Source organism: Rhinolophus ferrumequinum, chromosome 24 (assembly GCF_004115265.2).
Source record: "Rhinolophus ferrumequinum isolate MPI-CBG mRhiFer1 chromosome 24, mRhiFer1_v1.p, whole genome shotgun sequence".
Lineage (NCBI taxonomy): Eukaryota > Metazoa > Chordata > Mammalia > Chiroptera > Rhinolophidae > Rhinolophus > Rhinolophus ferrumequinum.
In genome coordinates, this window is record NC_046307.1 from 23,592,474 (window position 1) to 23,609,334 (window position 16,861).

At 45.8% G+C, this 16,861-nt stretch overlaps 1 protein-coding gene across 2 annotated transcripts in view; it reads right to left on the minus strand.

The window, feature by feature from the left end:
- Positions 1–16,861, minus strand: part of GLRA1 (glycine receptor alpha 1) — a 72,559-nt gene that overhangs the window by 37,329 nt on the left and 18,369 nt on the right. For both annotated transcript variants that reach the window (XM_033096431.1, XM_033096430.1), the window contains exon 2: positions 5,383–5,510. In XM_033096431.1, the coding sequence (XP_032952322.1) occupies positions 5,383–5,510 (128 nt within the window). The remainder of the gene's footprint in view (positions 1–5,382; positions 5,511–16,861) is intronic.

Consider the following 16,861-nt stretch of genomic DNA (forward strand, 5'->3'; position numbering starts at 1 on the left):
ACTGACTTCAGGGGTGGACCCCCCTCGGTGAGGAGCCCCTTGCTTGCCCTCCACCCAACCCCCGAGCAGCTGGGACTCCCAGACATATCACTGTGCCAGATTCCCTGTCCCCAAGTGAACACCAGGTACAGAGCACCAGAGACTGAGCCGAGATGTACTTTCATTAACACAGGATGATTCATCATCCTGCCATATGGTTGAAATCCCTTCCCCAAACCCCATCGGCTGCCTTCTAATTTGTGGCTGAAATGTGTTTACGGCTACAACATTTGGAGGCCATCTTGGGAATCGCAAGGAACAGTAAGTTTCTTGCCTTGAACTTATGAACCAAGAATGATTGTCTGAAAGGGCGTTGATGGGAATTACCAGCTGAGGAATCCAGAGGGCACCTCAAGGGAAGTCCATAAGTCTTTGTTAAATACTTTCCAGGCAAGCTTTTTGAATCCTACTGCAAAGGATAAGCAAGAAGTGGAGGAATACTTGCTCTTTAGAGTCATATTACTAAAGGGACCTCCACCAAGAGGAAGCCCAATCTCTTCATTTTATACTATGAATTATAGCAGTGAACCGTTTCCTGAGCTTTACAGGGTTTGCCGCTGTGCTGAGAGTGCTCCTAACACGGATCTCATGCCATCCTCTCAACAACGCCATGCAAGGATCTGGTTATTACCTCAGTTTTACAGATGAGGAAACAGAGGCTCAGAGAGGTTATTTGTCCACAGCTACATAGCTAGTAAAGGGTCAAACCAGAGTTCGAGTTCAGATTTATCTAATTCCAAAGCTGGTAGTCTTAATAGCTACCCTTGTAGGAGGGAGGTTCAGAGAAAGGAAGTGGCATGCTCAGTCACACAGTGGCGCAATCTAGGATTTTCAGCACTGGACTTCCTCCACGTGAGCTGACAAGAGGCCGGCATAAAATATCCACAGGAATGTGAGATCATGGGTAAGAGTGTTATAAGCAGTAGGAGACCAGGTACAAGAGAGGTTCTGGAAAGCAAGGTATTAGGGAAGACTTCATGAAAGTGGTGACCTTGAGCTGACCTTGGAGGTAGGGAAGACTTAACAGGTTGTAATCCTGCACATGGAGATTGCAATGTGCAATTTGTGAATTTTTTCAGGTCCATTTTCTTGTTGGTCCCTGTGACGTCCTGAGTTGGGCAAGGTCAAGTTTCTGTCCTTACTGAATGAGTGGAGCACAGAGAGTTTTAGCAACTCCCCTGGGCTTGTTTCGCCGGCAAGTTGTAGAGCCAGGACTCGAACCCCAGTTTTCTGATTATGGAAAGAAAGAAGCAGATATCCTCGTGCCCTGTTACCAACTCCTCTCTGTCCCTCTTGGAAAAGTAGCCCAAGCATTTCCCCCACACTCAGCCATGATTTCCTTGTTTTCAGAAATCTTTGTGTGTAGGAAGGGACTCAACCTTGTGAGGATCTAGGTTTTCTCGCCAAGGGAGTACCAGGATCCCTCCATTTTCGGCAGAACTCCAGCTCTCACTGGCTATTTTACCTCAGGCATACCCCTTCCTTATTCTGGGTCGCAATTTCCCCATCCATCTCGGACAGTAGCTCTTGATCTGGGCAGTCTGTCTGAGCTCCAGTGGTTTGGAATTCCATCATGGAGGCTATCCATTGGAATGACAAGGTTAGAGGATTTCAGGGTTGGAAATTTTCTTCAAGGTCACCTAATCAATTGCTTCCCTCATTGATGTGCAGACAAGGCTCTCTGCTGTAGCATTGCCCGGGGAACCAGTAAACGGCAGATCCCTCGGCCCAACCCCAAACACAGTGAACCCAAATCTCTGGAGATTAGCCCAGAGTCTATATTTTAGTGAGCTACCTGGGTGATTTTCCTCCACAGCCAGGTTAGGGAACCGCTGCTAGAGACCAGCTACCCATTCAAGGCCCAGTGATTGAACACCTGCCGGAGTGGGGAACTCATTTTGGTTTGAGCAGTCCTTTCCATAGTTGGATAGCTCCATCTGCTAAAAAACTTTCCTGGTACTGAGTGGAAATGTGCCTCCTTGTCACTTCCACCTGGAAAAGGCCCATAGGTTTTTTTTTTCTCATTTAGACTCAGACCCAGGTTTTTCTTTTCATCTAGCCTCACATCATCAAGATGCCCCAAAGAGTTACTACCCATGCCTGGAAGGACGTGCACAGAGTTCCCACCCAAGCCCTGCAAGTGTGTGGTGCTATGACTCCCATATAAATTAGATCCTGATTTATGTGTGCGAGAGGACGCCAGCCAGAAGGACCCCATGGGGAGGTGAGATTCATTGACATAAATCTGAAATTAAATTATCCTCGAGAAAATTACAATCTGGCTGCTTTTGGCAGCAGGATAATGTATATATTTCATTAAATATTAAAGTTTAATTTTGCTTTTGTGTATGTGTTTGCATCGGGCTGTGCCCTGGATCCTGGGAACCATTACCTACACAAAGTCTTAGAAAGGCTACAGAATACAGAGCTGGAAGGGGCTTTTCTTACTGGGTCATTTTACAAATGCAGAAACAGAGGCCCAGATACGTCAAATGATTTACTCTGGGTCATATGTATCAGGTAAGTAGTGGGAATTCTAGAATCCAATTTGAGCGTTCTTTTACTTCCATATTACAATTTGCATTGCCACTGTGTTCTGTAGACCCAGCCTGCTGTTCCTGGAGACCCCTATCTTCAGGAGAGTCAGGAGGAGGCAAAATTTCTGGTTCTTGAAGAAAACTGCTGAGTCATTAATTAATCCCTCTGGAGTTTACAAATAATGCAGCCCTCTTCCTATTGTGTTGAGGCTACAGGGGCCTTATCAGGAGTACAGACTGTGGTTTGTGTGGGGGCTCTCGGGGATGTTATTGGTGCCTGGGTGGAAGTGCGAAGGGGCCGTGGGGCTCAGGGGTGGGAGAACCCCTCAGACTGGTGTTTCAGGCCTCACCCCAAGGGGTGGGGTGGTCGGGAAACCTTGCTTCCCAGCTCCTGGGTGGGGTTCCAGGAAGCTGCACCTGCTCAGAGCAGGACTCGGAGGGGCCCAGAGGGGTTAGAGACAGTGCAGTTTTGGGAGAGGACTAAGAGATGACCTAGTTCTATAGATTTGGGGCCCAAGTGTTTGGAATAAGGTTCTCAGAGTGGGGAGAGGGAGAAATATTATTTCCGGGTGAAATATTATTTCTTAAAAATGTCCACTGCTAAGTAAGTAAGTCAATAAATGAATGAATAAGCGAATAAACAAATACATGACTGGCATTAGGCAGAGAGCTGAGTCAGAGTAGCTCGCTGGGTTAAAGTCCCTACCGCCTTGACAGCGTGACTTGGGAAAGTCATTTAACTGCTCTAAGCCTTATTTGTTGGTTCATCTGCTCATCCATTCATTTATGAAAGGCTTATTAAGGGCCTTTTATATGCCAAGTACAGTGGTGTGCACAGTAGACAACTAACCCTGGAGGCATGCACCTTCAACAGACGAGTCCCTCCTTTCTCAGGAGAGCAAGACCCTGGCACTCAGGATGGAGTTCTGACAGAGCCCACCAGGGGGCGCGGTGGGCTGGGATTCCTGACATCTGCCAGCAGGTAGGGGATACAACCTGGTGGTCAGTTCTTGAATGTGTTTGATTTGTCCAATGGTGTTTCTAAAAGATGTGATTTAGCTGCCAACTTGGAAGTTTTCACCAAACCCCAGACTCCAGTCTTATCTTGGAAGGCCTGCTGCCCCGGGCCTGCGTTCCTCTTCCCTGGCAGCTTACTGCAGGAGCTGAGAAGTGGCTGGCTGTCCTTAGATTAGCCCTGTGCTTTCTAGTTTTCTTGTCTTCATCTTGCTTCACTCATGTGCCATGCCTGCCTGGTCCCTCTGGGTGTTTGAGATTATGACCCTGGTGAAGGGTTTGGGCCTAGTGGACTATGACAGCCAACTTGGTCCTGATTTACCTGTCCTTGAGGGGACCAAGGACATTCTAATGATGCTGGAAAGATGTGGCCTCAGGAGCGAGGTGCTAGGGGAGCAAAGGAGCCTCGAGGTAAACGGGTGGGAGGTGGGCCCAATCATAAACCTCAGTGCATCTCCCTGACAGTTTTCTATTTGCAGAGCACTCAGAACAGGGGGCAAAGTGAGCAAATATTAGGAAGCTGTTACCAGCTGTCACATTCCTTGTTTGGTCTTGGACTTGAGCCAAAAGGAACAGTGAGGAAGGGCATCTGGAATCAAAATTGATTAGGATGCTGGCAGAGGGTCCTTGAAATAAGATTTTTGCAGGGGTGCTGGGAGGAAGGTCCAAGTGCACAGGCTCCCGAGGAGGTCCTAAAGACTCCATGTGCAGAATTCTGCTCAGCAGTTTGCCACGGTTACAACTTCCTAAGGCATCAATGCACAAAGGCAACCGGTCCCCTCTTGTTATAGACATGGGGATCTCAGAGGACTGTGAGAGCTGAAAGAAACTTCCCAGGTCACTTTGACGAGGGTTTGTAAATTGGCTACCCACAGCGCATGTCTGGCTCACAGACATGTTTTGTTTGAATTTACATGTTTTAGGAATCAGGACATTTTGCATAAATCTTGATTTCTGGCTCTTCTTGGAATACTGGATGATCTGGCAACATGGGGCCCACATTCCTGGAGGGTAACTGTGGGCTGGGGTTAAGGAGAGGCTGCCGGCTCTGGAGGGGTCTGCATCTCTATTTCTCCATAGTCTCTACCATTTCCTATTGCCTTATTCTCGGCTCCCCTCACTCATTTAAGTTACCTGGCTAATCCCTGTAGCATTTGAAACTGTGACTCTGATTTAGACTAGAAAGTTTTAAAATTACTTGTTAATTCCTGGGAAATGTTCAGCAGATGAATTTTAGTTGGAACCCTATTATCTAAAACAGATAAAATTGAGCTGCTTGGGGGAGAAATGGGGGACAAAGTGAGTAGGCGTGCCCATTGTGCCCTCTGCTTCTCCCTTTTGGGGCACATGGTGGTAGCTCCATGAAGCATGGTTTAAAGACCACAGAGATAGCCATGTCCATCACTGCAGAGATGAGGAAACTGAGGCTCAGAGAAAGGAAGAGGATTATCCATGCTCAGAGAGTCAGTTTGTACTTGAACCCAAACTGGAACCCATTTCTTTACATTCTACGTTTGTCTCTCTGTCCATTATACTAGACGTAGCAAATAGGTTTTAATTCACATACTGACTCCTGGTGACCAGAGGTACTGTTGGGTTGGATTCTGAGGCTTTGTTTGCTTGGGCTGGGTCAGGTAGCAGACTGAATTGATTAACAATGTCTGCCTCGGGCAGAGGAAAGAGTCATGGGACTCCTACCATGTATTTACCACCTGTATCCAATACCATGATGCTTGCTTCTTAATCGAGGAAAGCTGATCCCCGGGGATCTGGAAGGAAAGTTTTTCCCTACCTTTAAAATTGGGCCTGATCCTGGCATCATATCCAGAGGTTCTCCCCATTAGCTTATCCAGGAAATCCGAGGGAGACATAGGCTTGGGCGCAGAGCGGGCAGCTTCAGCCTCCTTAGAAGCAGCAAGGCTAATAAGGGAGAGAGGAAAGCAGAGGGTTAACAATGGCCCTTTCCCATGCTGTGGTCAGATCCCAGCCTTGCCCAGCCCCTGTGGAACCACTAGAGTGTTCTTAGCTTGAGAAATAGGTAATACGTGTTCTTAATGAGGTAAGACCCAGGCTAAATTGTTTATCCAGCGCAAATATCAGCCAGTGTGGGATCCTGGCAGGCATCTAAGTGTCTGAGTCTGCTGAGAAGCTGCTGACTCTTTTAAGGCTGCAGCTCTGGGGATGTGAGCAATCCTACTTGTCTGTCTGTCTCCCTGGGAGAGGAGATTGAAGGGTTAACCGCCTGCTAGGCCCAGTCCTGTGTTTTGGGTGCCTGCACTCTCATACGTAGGTCCATGGAACAGCACTACCAGGAAGAATCTTAGAGATCAAATAATAGTCCAGGCTTTCCCCAAAGTTTCTCTTCAGAATCAGTCACTAATGAAAAAAAAAAAGAAAAGAAAAGAAAGAAAAAGAGAAGTTGCCCAAGTCAAACGCCTTTGGGAACACAAATTTAATCAGGCATCTTTATCTGCGGTCTTCTCCGACACTTGAACAAGGTTAGATGCCTCCACTTCTGGGACCAGCATCACATGCAGCACTTTAGGAAATGCTCAGTTGGGAAAGGTGAGGCACAGCTGGTGGAAGGGACCGACCCCCCATTCCCACTGCACAAAGTGCATTATTGTGAATTACTGATGTCTAACAGTGGCCCTCCCCTGCCACACTCTCAAAGGCACGCACACTTCTAGAAGAGTCAGGATTGGAAAGTGAAGGGTCGCAGGACAATCATTTGCCTTGTTTTGTGCAGCTGAGTTTTCCCAGTCCTGAAACTACGTCCAGGAGTTAGCTGGGAGCTGGTGCCCTCTGTCGTGTGTGCTGAGGCTGGTACTTTGGAGGAAGGACATGTAGAGAGATATGTATGTTGCCAAGGAGGACATTGTGCCCCAAGGATTCACTGCCCACCTCTCTCATGCGTCTCCTCGGCTCCTTTTCTCACCAGTTGTAGCGGTGTAACGGAGCACCTCTAATGCAAGACCCTCAAATCTGTGTCTCTGTGCTGGCTTCTGCCTGGAGCCCGCTTTCCTCATTTCCCCTGCAGGGCACGTCCACCTAGATGTCCTGCCTGTGCCTCGGATGCCTCTCCGGAGCGGAACACCACAGCTGCCTTCCCTGACTTGCTTCTCCAGACCACTGCTTCCCCAGATGGCACCAACCTTTTCCCATTCTCTAGGACCAGACGCTTCCGAGCCATCTTACCTCCTCGTCCCTTTCTCCTCTCAGACCCCTCACTCGCCAGGTTCTGGCCGAAATGTCTTGTAACGTAGTTACTTGTGTTTGTGTTTTAAGACCAGGAATCACAGTGTTCTTACTTATTGTTTGTTTGTTCTTTTAATCTCCTACTGTGCTACCGTGGTGTCTCAAACATAATTGGTGCTCAGTAATTGCACAGCACATGAATGAATGCATGAATAATAGCTACTGTAATTAATCAAATATCCTGATGAGTAGGATATTCGTAAATATGCATATATGCATATATAGATTAACAATTTAAAAATAATTAGACTATTATACCCAGGAATGAAAAAATACTGAAAGCAATCCGGTATTCCTTTGAAGATTCAGAAGATATTTCAGGATTATCTAGACACTCCTGCTTAGTAATCTGAAGGTCCTTAAGTATATACAGAAGAGCTAGTTTTGATTGGCAGGAGGAAGGACAGATGCATTTTACTGTTTTTATGTGTGTGACTGTGGATGTCTGTGAGTTTCTGTGATGTGGGTAGGTTTCTAGGTGTGATGCGTGTGCGTGTTATGTGTACAGGTGGGTGGATGTGTGTGGAGATTAGGGTGTGCATGGGGGTGTTTGTGGATCAATAGTGAATTGTGTTACACAGATTTGTATGTGAAAAATGTGAATATCTGTGTTCATGGGAAAGTGTGCTATTAAGTGTGATGTTCTGTGTGGACACTTTTGTGTGTATATGTGAGGTATATGTATACATGGGGTAAGTGTGTGAATGTGCAAAATGCCTTTTTGGGTGTATGTATATGGTGTGTATATTGCATGTGTGTGTTTCTGAAATGTGCTGTGAGATGTAAAATACAATAATGCCAAAACAGTGAAAAGAACAGATGATTTGGAATCAATGCTATTTCAGTTATTTACTAGCTGTGTGACCTTGGAGAAGTTACTTAACCTCTCTGAACTTTAGTTACCTCATATATCAAACTAGTTTTGCACAAAAAGCACAGGTTAAAAAGGAAAACACACACACACGCACACACACACACTTAGGATAATTCTTTGAATAGAACAGTCATTCAATATATTGTCTTGCCCTTGTCTTGCTGTGTGTGTGTGTGTGAAGCAGTTCAGAACCAGTCTGGACTTGGGTTTTCACTGAGCTTTCAGCTGCACCATGGACCCCACGTGGTGAGGAAGTCCTGCCAGATGCCTTCCATGGCCAACAGGTAGTAAGTACCACATTTCCAGCCTTTTCTCCATTCAGCCCCAGACTCATGGCGGCTGCGTGGCACTAGTGTGAGGAAAGGGGACCACAGGCATGCAACTGGTGATTTATGACTTTTCTGCTGCCATAATTCACTTCTAGAACCTCTCCAGGAGTGGCAGTTACGACGCTTTCATAAGCTCCTGTTCTCTGCCCAACCCCTCCTCCCAGATAATAAGATTTGGGAACACAGCACTCCCTCCCCGTGCTTACTGGAGCACAAGTGGTCTCTTGGCCTTTAGGCCTCTTTCATAAGCCTGAATCCTATTAGGTGGTGCAGTGAGAGAATGAATTTGCCCCAAATTACCTCTTCCTATTTGCTATTAGCAGAATGTGCCATTTAATATCTGAACCCTCTGCACAGCTGAAGAGTCCTCTGGTTCCCCGAGCTCCCATGTCTGCAGCAAGGCGTTCGCAGTAAAAGCCCTGGCGGGGTGAGCTGAACGGGAGAATGGAGAATCTAACAGGTTAAGTAACTGGCCTCAGGTCACACAGCAGTTGAAGGGGAGAAGGAATCAGAACACAGGTTTTCAAGTGTTGCCTCAGTCAAACGCTACCTTGTATGGGAAAGCCTTTTGTAACTTGTGAGGAGTAGAAATCACAATAGTTGCTATTATTCCTGTTTGTTTTTGAAGCGCGTTATATTCTGTTACATCCAAGAAGATCAAAACCTGTGTCTGACTCCCAGCAATCCTGATATACACAACTCAAAGTTTACCACACTTAAAAGTGGAGAAGAAATAGTTGTGAGTTACCAAATGCTCCTCTGTTTTGTCAAGTGATTGACAGCAGCAGAATTCTTTGAAATTTGGAGACTCTGTAGTCCAGTCTCTCCCATGTGTCATGTACCAGTAGTTTCCTGGGTGTCACTTTCACACTTTTTGCCATTTCTACACCACCTCTACTATCAGTCACTTGAGATTTTTCCTTAAACTGACCCCCTTTTAAAAGGGAACTTTGTATTGCACTACTCACAAGTGAAAACAACCAGTATTACTCGCCATAATAAAAATAACCACAGTAGTGACTACAATGAAAACAAAACAAAAAGAGAAGAGTTGAAGATTCTAGCTAGGTGCTGTGGATTGCCAGTGTTCTGAGCCTGAGGCCTGCCCTAAGTTCAGCGTGTTGGAAAGGTGTCAGAGACATATTAACACCTAATGGAGCCTTTCTCCTTGAGAGAGTGAGAAGCACTGAAAGAGAATTGGTTCAATAATAATTCTCTGTTATTGTGTGTAAACCACCCCAAATCATCCCCTGTCTCTTACAGCCCTCAGCCGAAATTTCCCTAATTCTTTGTCAAATACAAAGGCTCCATTTTAATGTCCAAATAGCCACGCCCCTCCACCTGACAATCATTGTACCCATCTGTCTATATTTAGACATTTTGCACAGAATGAGTTCAAGGCCCTTCAATAGTAAACCTGTGCTCTGTGCATCTGTGTAGAGGAAATATGCACCACGGCGCCCCCGATCCGATGCACATTTAGAATCACGACCCTCCGGTGAACTTAACCGTCTGCTTATAGACCCCGAGCTACTGGACAGAGAAGCTAGGAATGGAGCCGAGAAATGAAACGTTTGATTGTTAGGATTTGCTGATCCTATACAAGTATTTGGAAATGATGCAAATTGCTTCAGGGATTATTGCAATGTAATGTAGTGAATCAGACTTGGTTTAGACAGGTGTGATTAATAGTAATTTCCAGAAAGACAGTGAGGTCTTCTGGGACCAAGTGTTCTGGCCCTCACGGAGAAGGCTTATGGTGATAGCTGCACTGAATAGACAGAGAGTTAAACTATCTATCACCTTTTCATTAGGGGATTTGTCACACTAGGAGACTTTGGTATCTAAAGGACCTCGGTTTTGACTCCTAATGATGGAGACCATGGAAAATTCCAGGAGTGGGGTTGGAGGCAGGGTGACAGGTGAAGTGGGTGCTGTGTGACCTTTGGTGGGTCACTTCCCTCTTGCCTTTCAGTTTCCTAAGCTATAAAATGAGGGAATTAGAATAATATCTAAGTATCCTTCTGGCTCTGAATCATTTTATTAGTCTATAATGTTCCCTCCTTTTCTTTTTTTTTCTTTTTTACATATCTGGTGTGGGATTTGAATTTGTCTGGAGTCCTTTGGGGAAATGGCAGTGTGTTTGTGTCTTGGTTCTTCCCCATCTACTATCAAGATTTCTCTCCAATGGAACAACTCGTTTTTCAGGGATTTGTTGGAAGAAAGGCCAGATCAATGCTCAGATTCTCATTCTCCTGTTGCAACATCAGTTAGAAATAGGGAATCAATGTGGAGCTGTCAATCTGAATTTCAAATGAGCTGGAGTAGCAATGGTACCGGAGAAAAACAGTTTCAATTGCACCCTGCATGGCACTACACCCCCAAAACCATTCTGGGTTAGCAGAGAGGGTCCTCCCATCAGTTCCATCTCCTCAGTTCACTACGGGCAGAGAAGTCAGGAGGTCGGCGGTGGGAAAGGAGGAGGAAAGCCAAGGTGAGGGGCAGAAGAGAGACTAAGAGGCTGAGGGTAACCAAGGGAGGGATGTTGGAGGTGCAGATTGAGAGGGGACAGGAGATGGGTGAGGAGGATGAAAGGAAGAGGGAAGTGTGAAAGTGGAGGTGTTTGAGGTATGGCCAGTGCTAGAGTCGAGGAATTCAGCGAACACAGAGGACAGGCACCCAACAGCACTTGGAAGAATGGGGGTTTCCAGGAGGCTATGTGGAGAAAGTGGATTTTGCCATTTATTAAGCACCCACTATATGCATAAAACACTTAAATGTGAATGTTGGGTATGGAGTTGGCCTGGAAGAAATAGGGAGGAAGAGTGTTTTGGGTAGAAGGAACAGCATGTGTAAAGTCCAGAGGTGAGAGAGGACTTGGCGAACAGAGACATTTTGTGTGTGTGTGTGTGTGTGTGTGTGTGTGTGTGTGTGAAGTGGGGAGAGAAGGGAGGAGAGAGAGAGAGAGAATAAGAGGTGAGGATGGAGCATGGTGTCTGCGGGGTTGGGAGTAGCAACCAGGTGGGTCTGAAAGTAAAGGGAAGACTCTCCTTTCCTAATCCCTTTACAGCAAAATAATCCATTCTGATTTCTTATTTGTTTCTGGTTGGACTGAATTGTGGCCTGCTCAAACTGGAGAAATGTGTCTTCCAAAGACACCTCTAGACAGTGGGTGCCCATCGGTTTCCAGGCAACTTATCCTCTGGGGCCAGAATATCTTGGCAGGGAGGTGGTCCGATGAGCTGGTGTTTATTCTGTGTACAAAGTACCTGGTTAACTAGTCAAGGTCGTTGAAGGTCAGCTCTGTGTGTTCATGGGCATTTACTTAATACACAATTTTGAAGATCATTGTGAAATAGAGGACAAAACATTAAGGTGGGGGCTGGGAAACCCAGGTGTAATCTTGGCTCTATCTCTAAGTTTCTGGGTGGTCTTGGGCTAATTCTTTTTCTTAGATGGCCCTAAGTTTCTTCTTCCGTGAAATGGTGGTTTTGGGTTAGATCAGGCATAGTAAACAGTTTTAGCTCAAGTGCCCACTCCATTCAACTAGTGGTGGCTGTCCAGAGAAGGGTTCTGGGGCCCGGCCCAGCAGGGAAGGGTAGCAGGATGGATCACCAGTCTGTGCCAAGGGATTAGATTGTGGAGTCCTGGCCTCTGATCCTTCTGACTTATTAAGCACCCACTATATGCATAAAGCACTGTGGGGGAGATGCAGATAAACGTTTCACTGCCTCCGCGTGGGCAGGGCTGGTGTCGGTCTGTTCAGTGCCTAGCATGGAGTTACAATCAGTCATCATCTTGTTGATGCATGGCCTTCGGCCTTTCATTGTTCATAGTTCGGCAGATACAATAGATTAGGTACATAAACAATTATAAGAGGCTGCTACCCAGCCTAGGTGGCCTAATTGGACTATGGTGGCGGTTCAGAAAAAGAAGGCAGTATTTGGGGGGAGGTAGGGACATGAGTCAGATAATTTTTCTGAGAGTTATTAATTAAACCTCTGTGCACGTTTAGAAAGACCTAACATTTGCCATCGTCCACGTTGTGTATTTGGGGAGAAAGCTTTCTTCTGTCCGTGGGCTATCCTCAGGAAAGGAATGGAGGTGGGGTGGGGAGGGCCGTGTGGGGCTGAGTGAGGCTGGCACTGTGTAGCCTTGTGGACCGAACCAGTTTCCTGTCCCTGGCCCAACCCAGGGACGTGCAGGCTGTTGTGCCGCGCGCGCGCCCCACTGGTCGCCCTCAGCTCTGCCTGGGTTGTACCCTTAGATCAACATCTGGCTTTCCCTGGCCAGCTGTGCAATTCGGATTTTATTGGATTGCAGTGAGGGGTTTAGGCTGACTGGGGAGTGCCTGAGGTTTCATTGCTCTCACTCCATGACCTGCTAAACACCCCTGGGGGCAGAATGTCACAGTTGGCATGCTCTGAGCCCAATTCTCCCAGGGTCTTACGGAACAAGACATTTTCCCCCCTCCTGTCCCCACCCCCCAGCCCCCAGCTATATCGACTTCCTATAAGGAACTTTTATCTGAGTAAAAAGCACACGCATTTGAATATGATTCTCTTCTGCTGTAAGATACAATGTTGGATCCTTGGAGCTGGAGGGAACCTTCAGATTCCATCTGGTTCTTCCCCTGTCCCTAGGGAACTCTGCTTCTCTAGGGATTTCTCATACCCCTTATCACTGCTTCCAGTCTGTTCTTCTGGCTAGCATTCCGTCCACTAACTCTCCTCCTTTATTTTAGTATCTCCCACAAGGCAGGGCCAGCAGGAAGATGAGAACGAGGCACCTAGCAACATTTAAGGAGGCACTCACTCTCAGGGTTGTGTAAGTGGCAACTCTGCACTTGCAGGATCCTGAGAGTGAGTGCCTCCTTAAATTTTGTGCCCTGGGTGCCTCCCTTGCCTCACCCTAATCCTGGCCCTGCTACAGCATCAAAGACCCTCAAACCCAGTCTGTGGAGGGTAGAATTTCCTGTAGCTAATCCAACGTATTCACCTGGAGAGGGAGTCTCTATTTCTCATAGCCTGTTATTTTACTTCCAAAAAGCTTCCTTTTTATGTTTCTTGTTTGATGGCAAGAAGCAGCATTATATATTTTATCTCATTTTATCCTGCTAACAGCCTGGGAGGTAGGAAGTAGGGATGTCTGTCTCCGTTTTACAAATAAATTAAGGCTTAAGATGCGTGACTTGCTCTAACTCTGTCATACCACACTGTATTTACTAAAATTATGTCGATGTTTTCTTCTTTTTTTTCTCACTTTCTTCTCCTTCATGTGTATGTTTCAAGGCTGGAATCATGGCAACCTTTGGTGTTTTCTGGTTGAAGCTCAGCCTTCAGCTCTCCAACCTTCCTTTCCCTCAGAATTGGGGCAATCGCGTGTTACGTAGACAAGACCCTGAAAGAATGACTCTTGCAAGCTTTGTTCCAGACTCTTAATAAATAAGATTTTCACGAAGCACAGGGCCTGGCATATGCTCAGGGATCAATAAATATTTGTTAAATAGGTGATGTACACCTTGCCTCCCAGGAGAAGCTGAATTTAGCTGTGCGGGTACTTGGCACAGCTAATTTGATTTGATTGGAGTAAAAAGCCCCAGATTCTGGCCCTGATAGCTTTAGTCAGTCCCTGGGGAAGTATACCTGATGTCCTCTGGGAAAATCCAAGGCAGGAAAACAGAAGAAGCCAGCCTCTTCTTTCAGGAGTATCCCCAACCCTCCGACCCCATGGAATGATGCAGACCCATGGGCTAGGTCAAACCTATGTCTGTGCATAAGCTCTACATTTCTCCGGACTTAGGTCATTTATTATAATTCTGCAACAGCCACCTCGCTTTGCCCTGACTGTCCCCGTATGTCTCACGTGGGGACATTTTCCTGCGCCTCTGACCTTCTGCGTGATTCTCCAGTCTGGTTCTCTGGTGAAAGAAGTCTGGGCTCAAGCCTGTGGGCATCAAGTAGGCCCCACGATGAGTTACAATGTGAGGACACCAGGGGCATTTTTCAGAGGCTGAAGAACAGGCCAGTGGGATTTACTCTGCCTGAGTCCAAGCCCTTAGCAGGCCCTGCATAATCAGCATGCGTCCCACGAGCTGGACAGGAGAGAAAATGGCTCTCATTACCTTCAATGCAGCTTTCTTTTTAATCAGATAAATCTCCCTGGAAAAGTACGTCTTTGCAGAGAATAGAGCTCAGGGCTTCTGGACAAAATATTTTGGGAAATAGAGATTGCATTAATCAGCAGGGATTGGCCATTTGAGGTCGCAAAGACCTCAAATAGTGATATAAATATTGAGGAGCAATAAGAATAGGATGAAAATAGATAAAGACGTGATAGTCACTAATGAGAGTAATAGTTGCCATTCACTTAGTGTTTACTATGTGCGGGGTACTTTGGATATGTTACTGTATTTAATCTTCCCAACCATCCTATGAAGATGACAGGATCACCTGCACTTTATAGATGACACCTGCGTTTTCAGAGATTTGGCTGAGGCAGAGCCCACCAGTCGGCTGGTCTCTAAAGCCCACCCTATTCACCATTACACTCTACCGACTCTGCCAAGTGATAGTGATTTGCAAGGTCCCTCTGAGGAGCTGCTCTGGTTTGTGATATTAATGTTTGTGTGATTCCCTGGAGCTACAAGTGAGAATTCATGGAGCCCTTGGAACTGGAAAGTATGGGCTGAGAATAACGTACGACCACTGTCACACAAATCACACTTTCAGGTTATATGGCACTTCACACTCCATCACTGCATTGGGTCCCCATGCCATCCCCATGACAACATCTCCATGCCTATGTGGTGACATTGAGGCTCAAGGTTAAGAGACCTGCTCAGGGTCTCACATGGCAGAGCCATAACGTGACCAGGGACTGCAGGTCTGGTCTGGGGCTTCTTCTGCTTGACTGTCTTCAAGGTATTCCCCAAAGACAGGAAGAGGGTGGGCGAACTCTTCTTGATTATTTATTAAATTGTCCCTCAGAATTTCTCTCTAGTCACTTTGCCGCTCGTTTTATTTCTCTCCATCTTAGTTCACTCATCTTTAAAATGTGACCTGCTTTTACCCATTGCATGTTGCTTGAATGGCAAAAGTTCACGGTGCTTTTACACATGTGGAAATAAACTCTTTGCCTTCTCAGGTCAGTCAGGCTTTTCCATTCACTAAGCACTTTTGGGGTGACCATCATCTCATAGGAGATAGGATTAATTTGCTACTTCATTTATTTACTTATTTATCCAAAATAATTATAGGGTGCTGCTATATGTCAGAGATTGTACTAGGTGATTGAGCAGGATATATAATAAAATAATAACAACTAGCCCTTACTGAGTGGTTATAAAACACCAGGCATTACACCAAGAGCTTTATCTGCAATACTTAATCCTGAATATAATCCTATGGATTGGGTATTGTTACCTCCCATTTTATTGATGAGGAAACTGAGGTTCATAGAGGTTCAATAACTTATCTAGGTCCCCCTCACCCCACGGACTTCTCTCTTAACTCTATCAGTAATGAATATGTCATAGCTCTTACTTTGCAAGAGCTCCCAAACTAATAGAGGGAAACTTATGTGAAGACAAGTAAGTGCTCGAATACCTGCACCTATTAGAAAAAACATATCGCTTCCCCCTCCCAAGTCTATACTAGTTCAAACCTGTAGTGGAAAATAAGCCAGGTTGCAATGAACCCATAGGGAATACATCAGCAAGGTGGGCTATTTATCCCAGACAAAACAGGTTTTCTTAAGAGTGGACCTCGGATACGTGTGGTCTTCAATCATCCAAGAGACTGTGGTTCAGAGGTGAATGTTGAGAAAGTAAACAAGCCTTACCGGGCACTAAGGGGGAAAATGACTTTTAATTGTAGAAAGAGCAACTTGGATTAAAACCTGAAGTTGCCTATAATAAACTGAGTGACTACTCTTCAGAAATAGAACACTTAACTGAATTAAGAGGGTTTAGGAGCGCTGAAGTGGGTATTTGTATGTAAATACAGAATTTGCAGCAGCAGCAGCTCAGACTCTAGTAATGTTCTAAATAGCCCTCCTTGATTCCCTGAATCCCTAATGACAGAGAACTGCAGCTGTGCTCAGTGGGCTGGAACTTTTTTGTCTCACTTTAGCAGGTTACAAAAGTCTTGGGAAGAAGTAGGTGGAGAAGTCTTAGGATTATGGGACCTTGGTCATCTCGTGCATTAAAAAAAAGACATTTACTGAGCACCTGCTATAAATTCGTGACTGTATATTATGACTCTGCAATGTCGGTAGGGGTGATCATCTCCATTTTATAGACGAGGAAACTGATTTGGAGATTGACTAACAATAATAGCAATTGCTACGAATGAGCACTTTTTAGGTGCCATGCACAGAACTTTTCCATGCATGTTTTCTAATGTACCCAGTGACTCTATGAAGTAGGCACCATTTTCTTGTCTATTTATAAGATGAGGAAACTGAGGCTTGGAGAGGTTCAATGACTTAGTCAAGGTGCTTTGATGGCAGAGTTGATACATGAATCCAAATGAGGTAGAATTTTGGCATATGTTTTGGAGCAGCTGTTCAAATGTGCTAAAACAGCTCACTCAACTCAAATATGCATTGTTGTAAATTCCTGCTGCTCTGTGGTTTACTATAAGCTTCCATACAGAACATTTACTGAGAAGATGTGTGAGTAAAACCTGTGGGACTTAATGAGTGAAAGGAAGATAGATGGATGATCGGGGAAGGATAAGGTGCTGTGGCCCGTGCCCCTGCCTGGTTTTAGGCTGAAGGAGGGCTAATGGTCAAAGAATCTCAGGGGT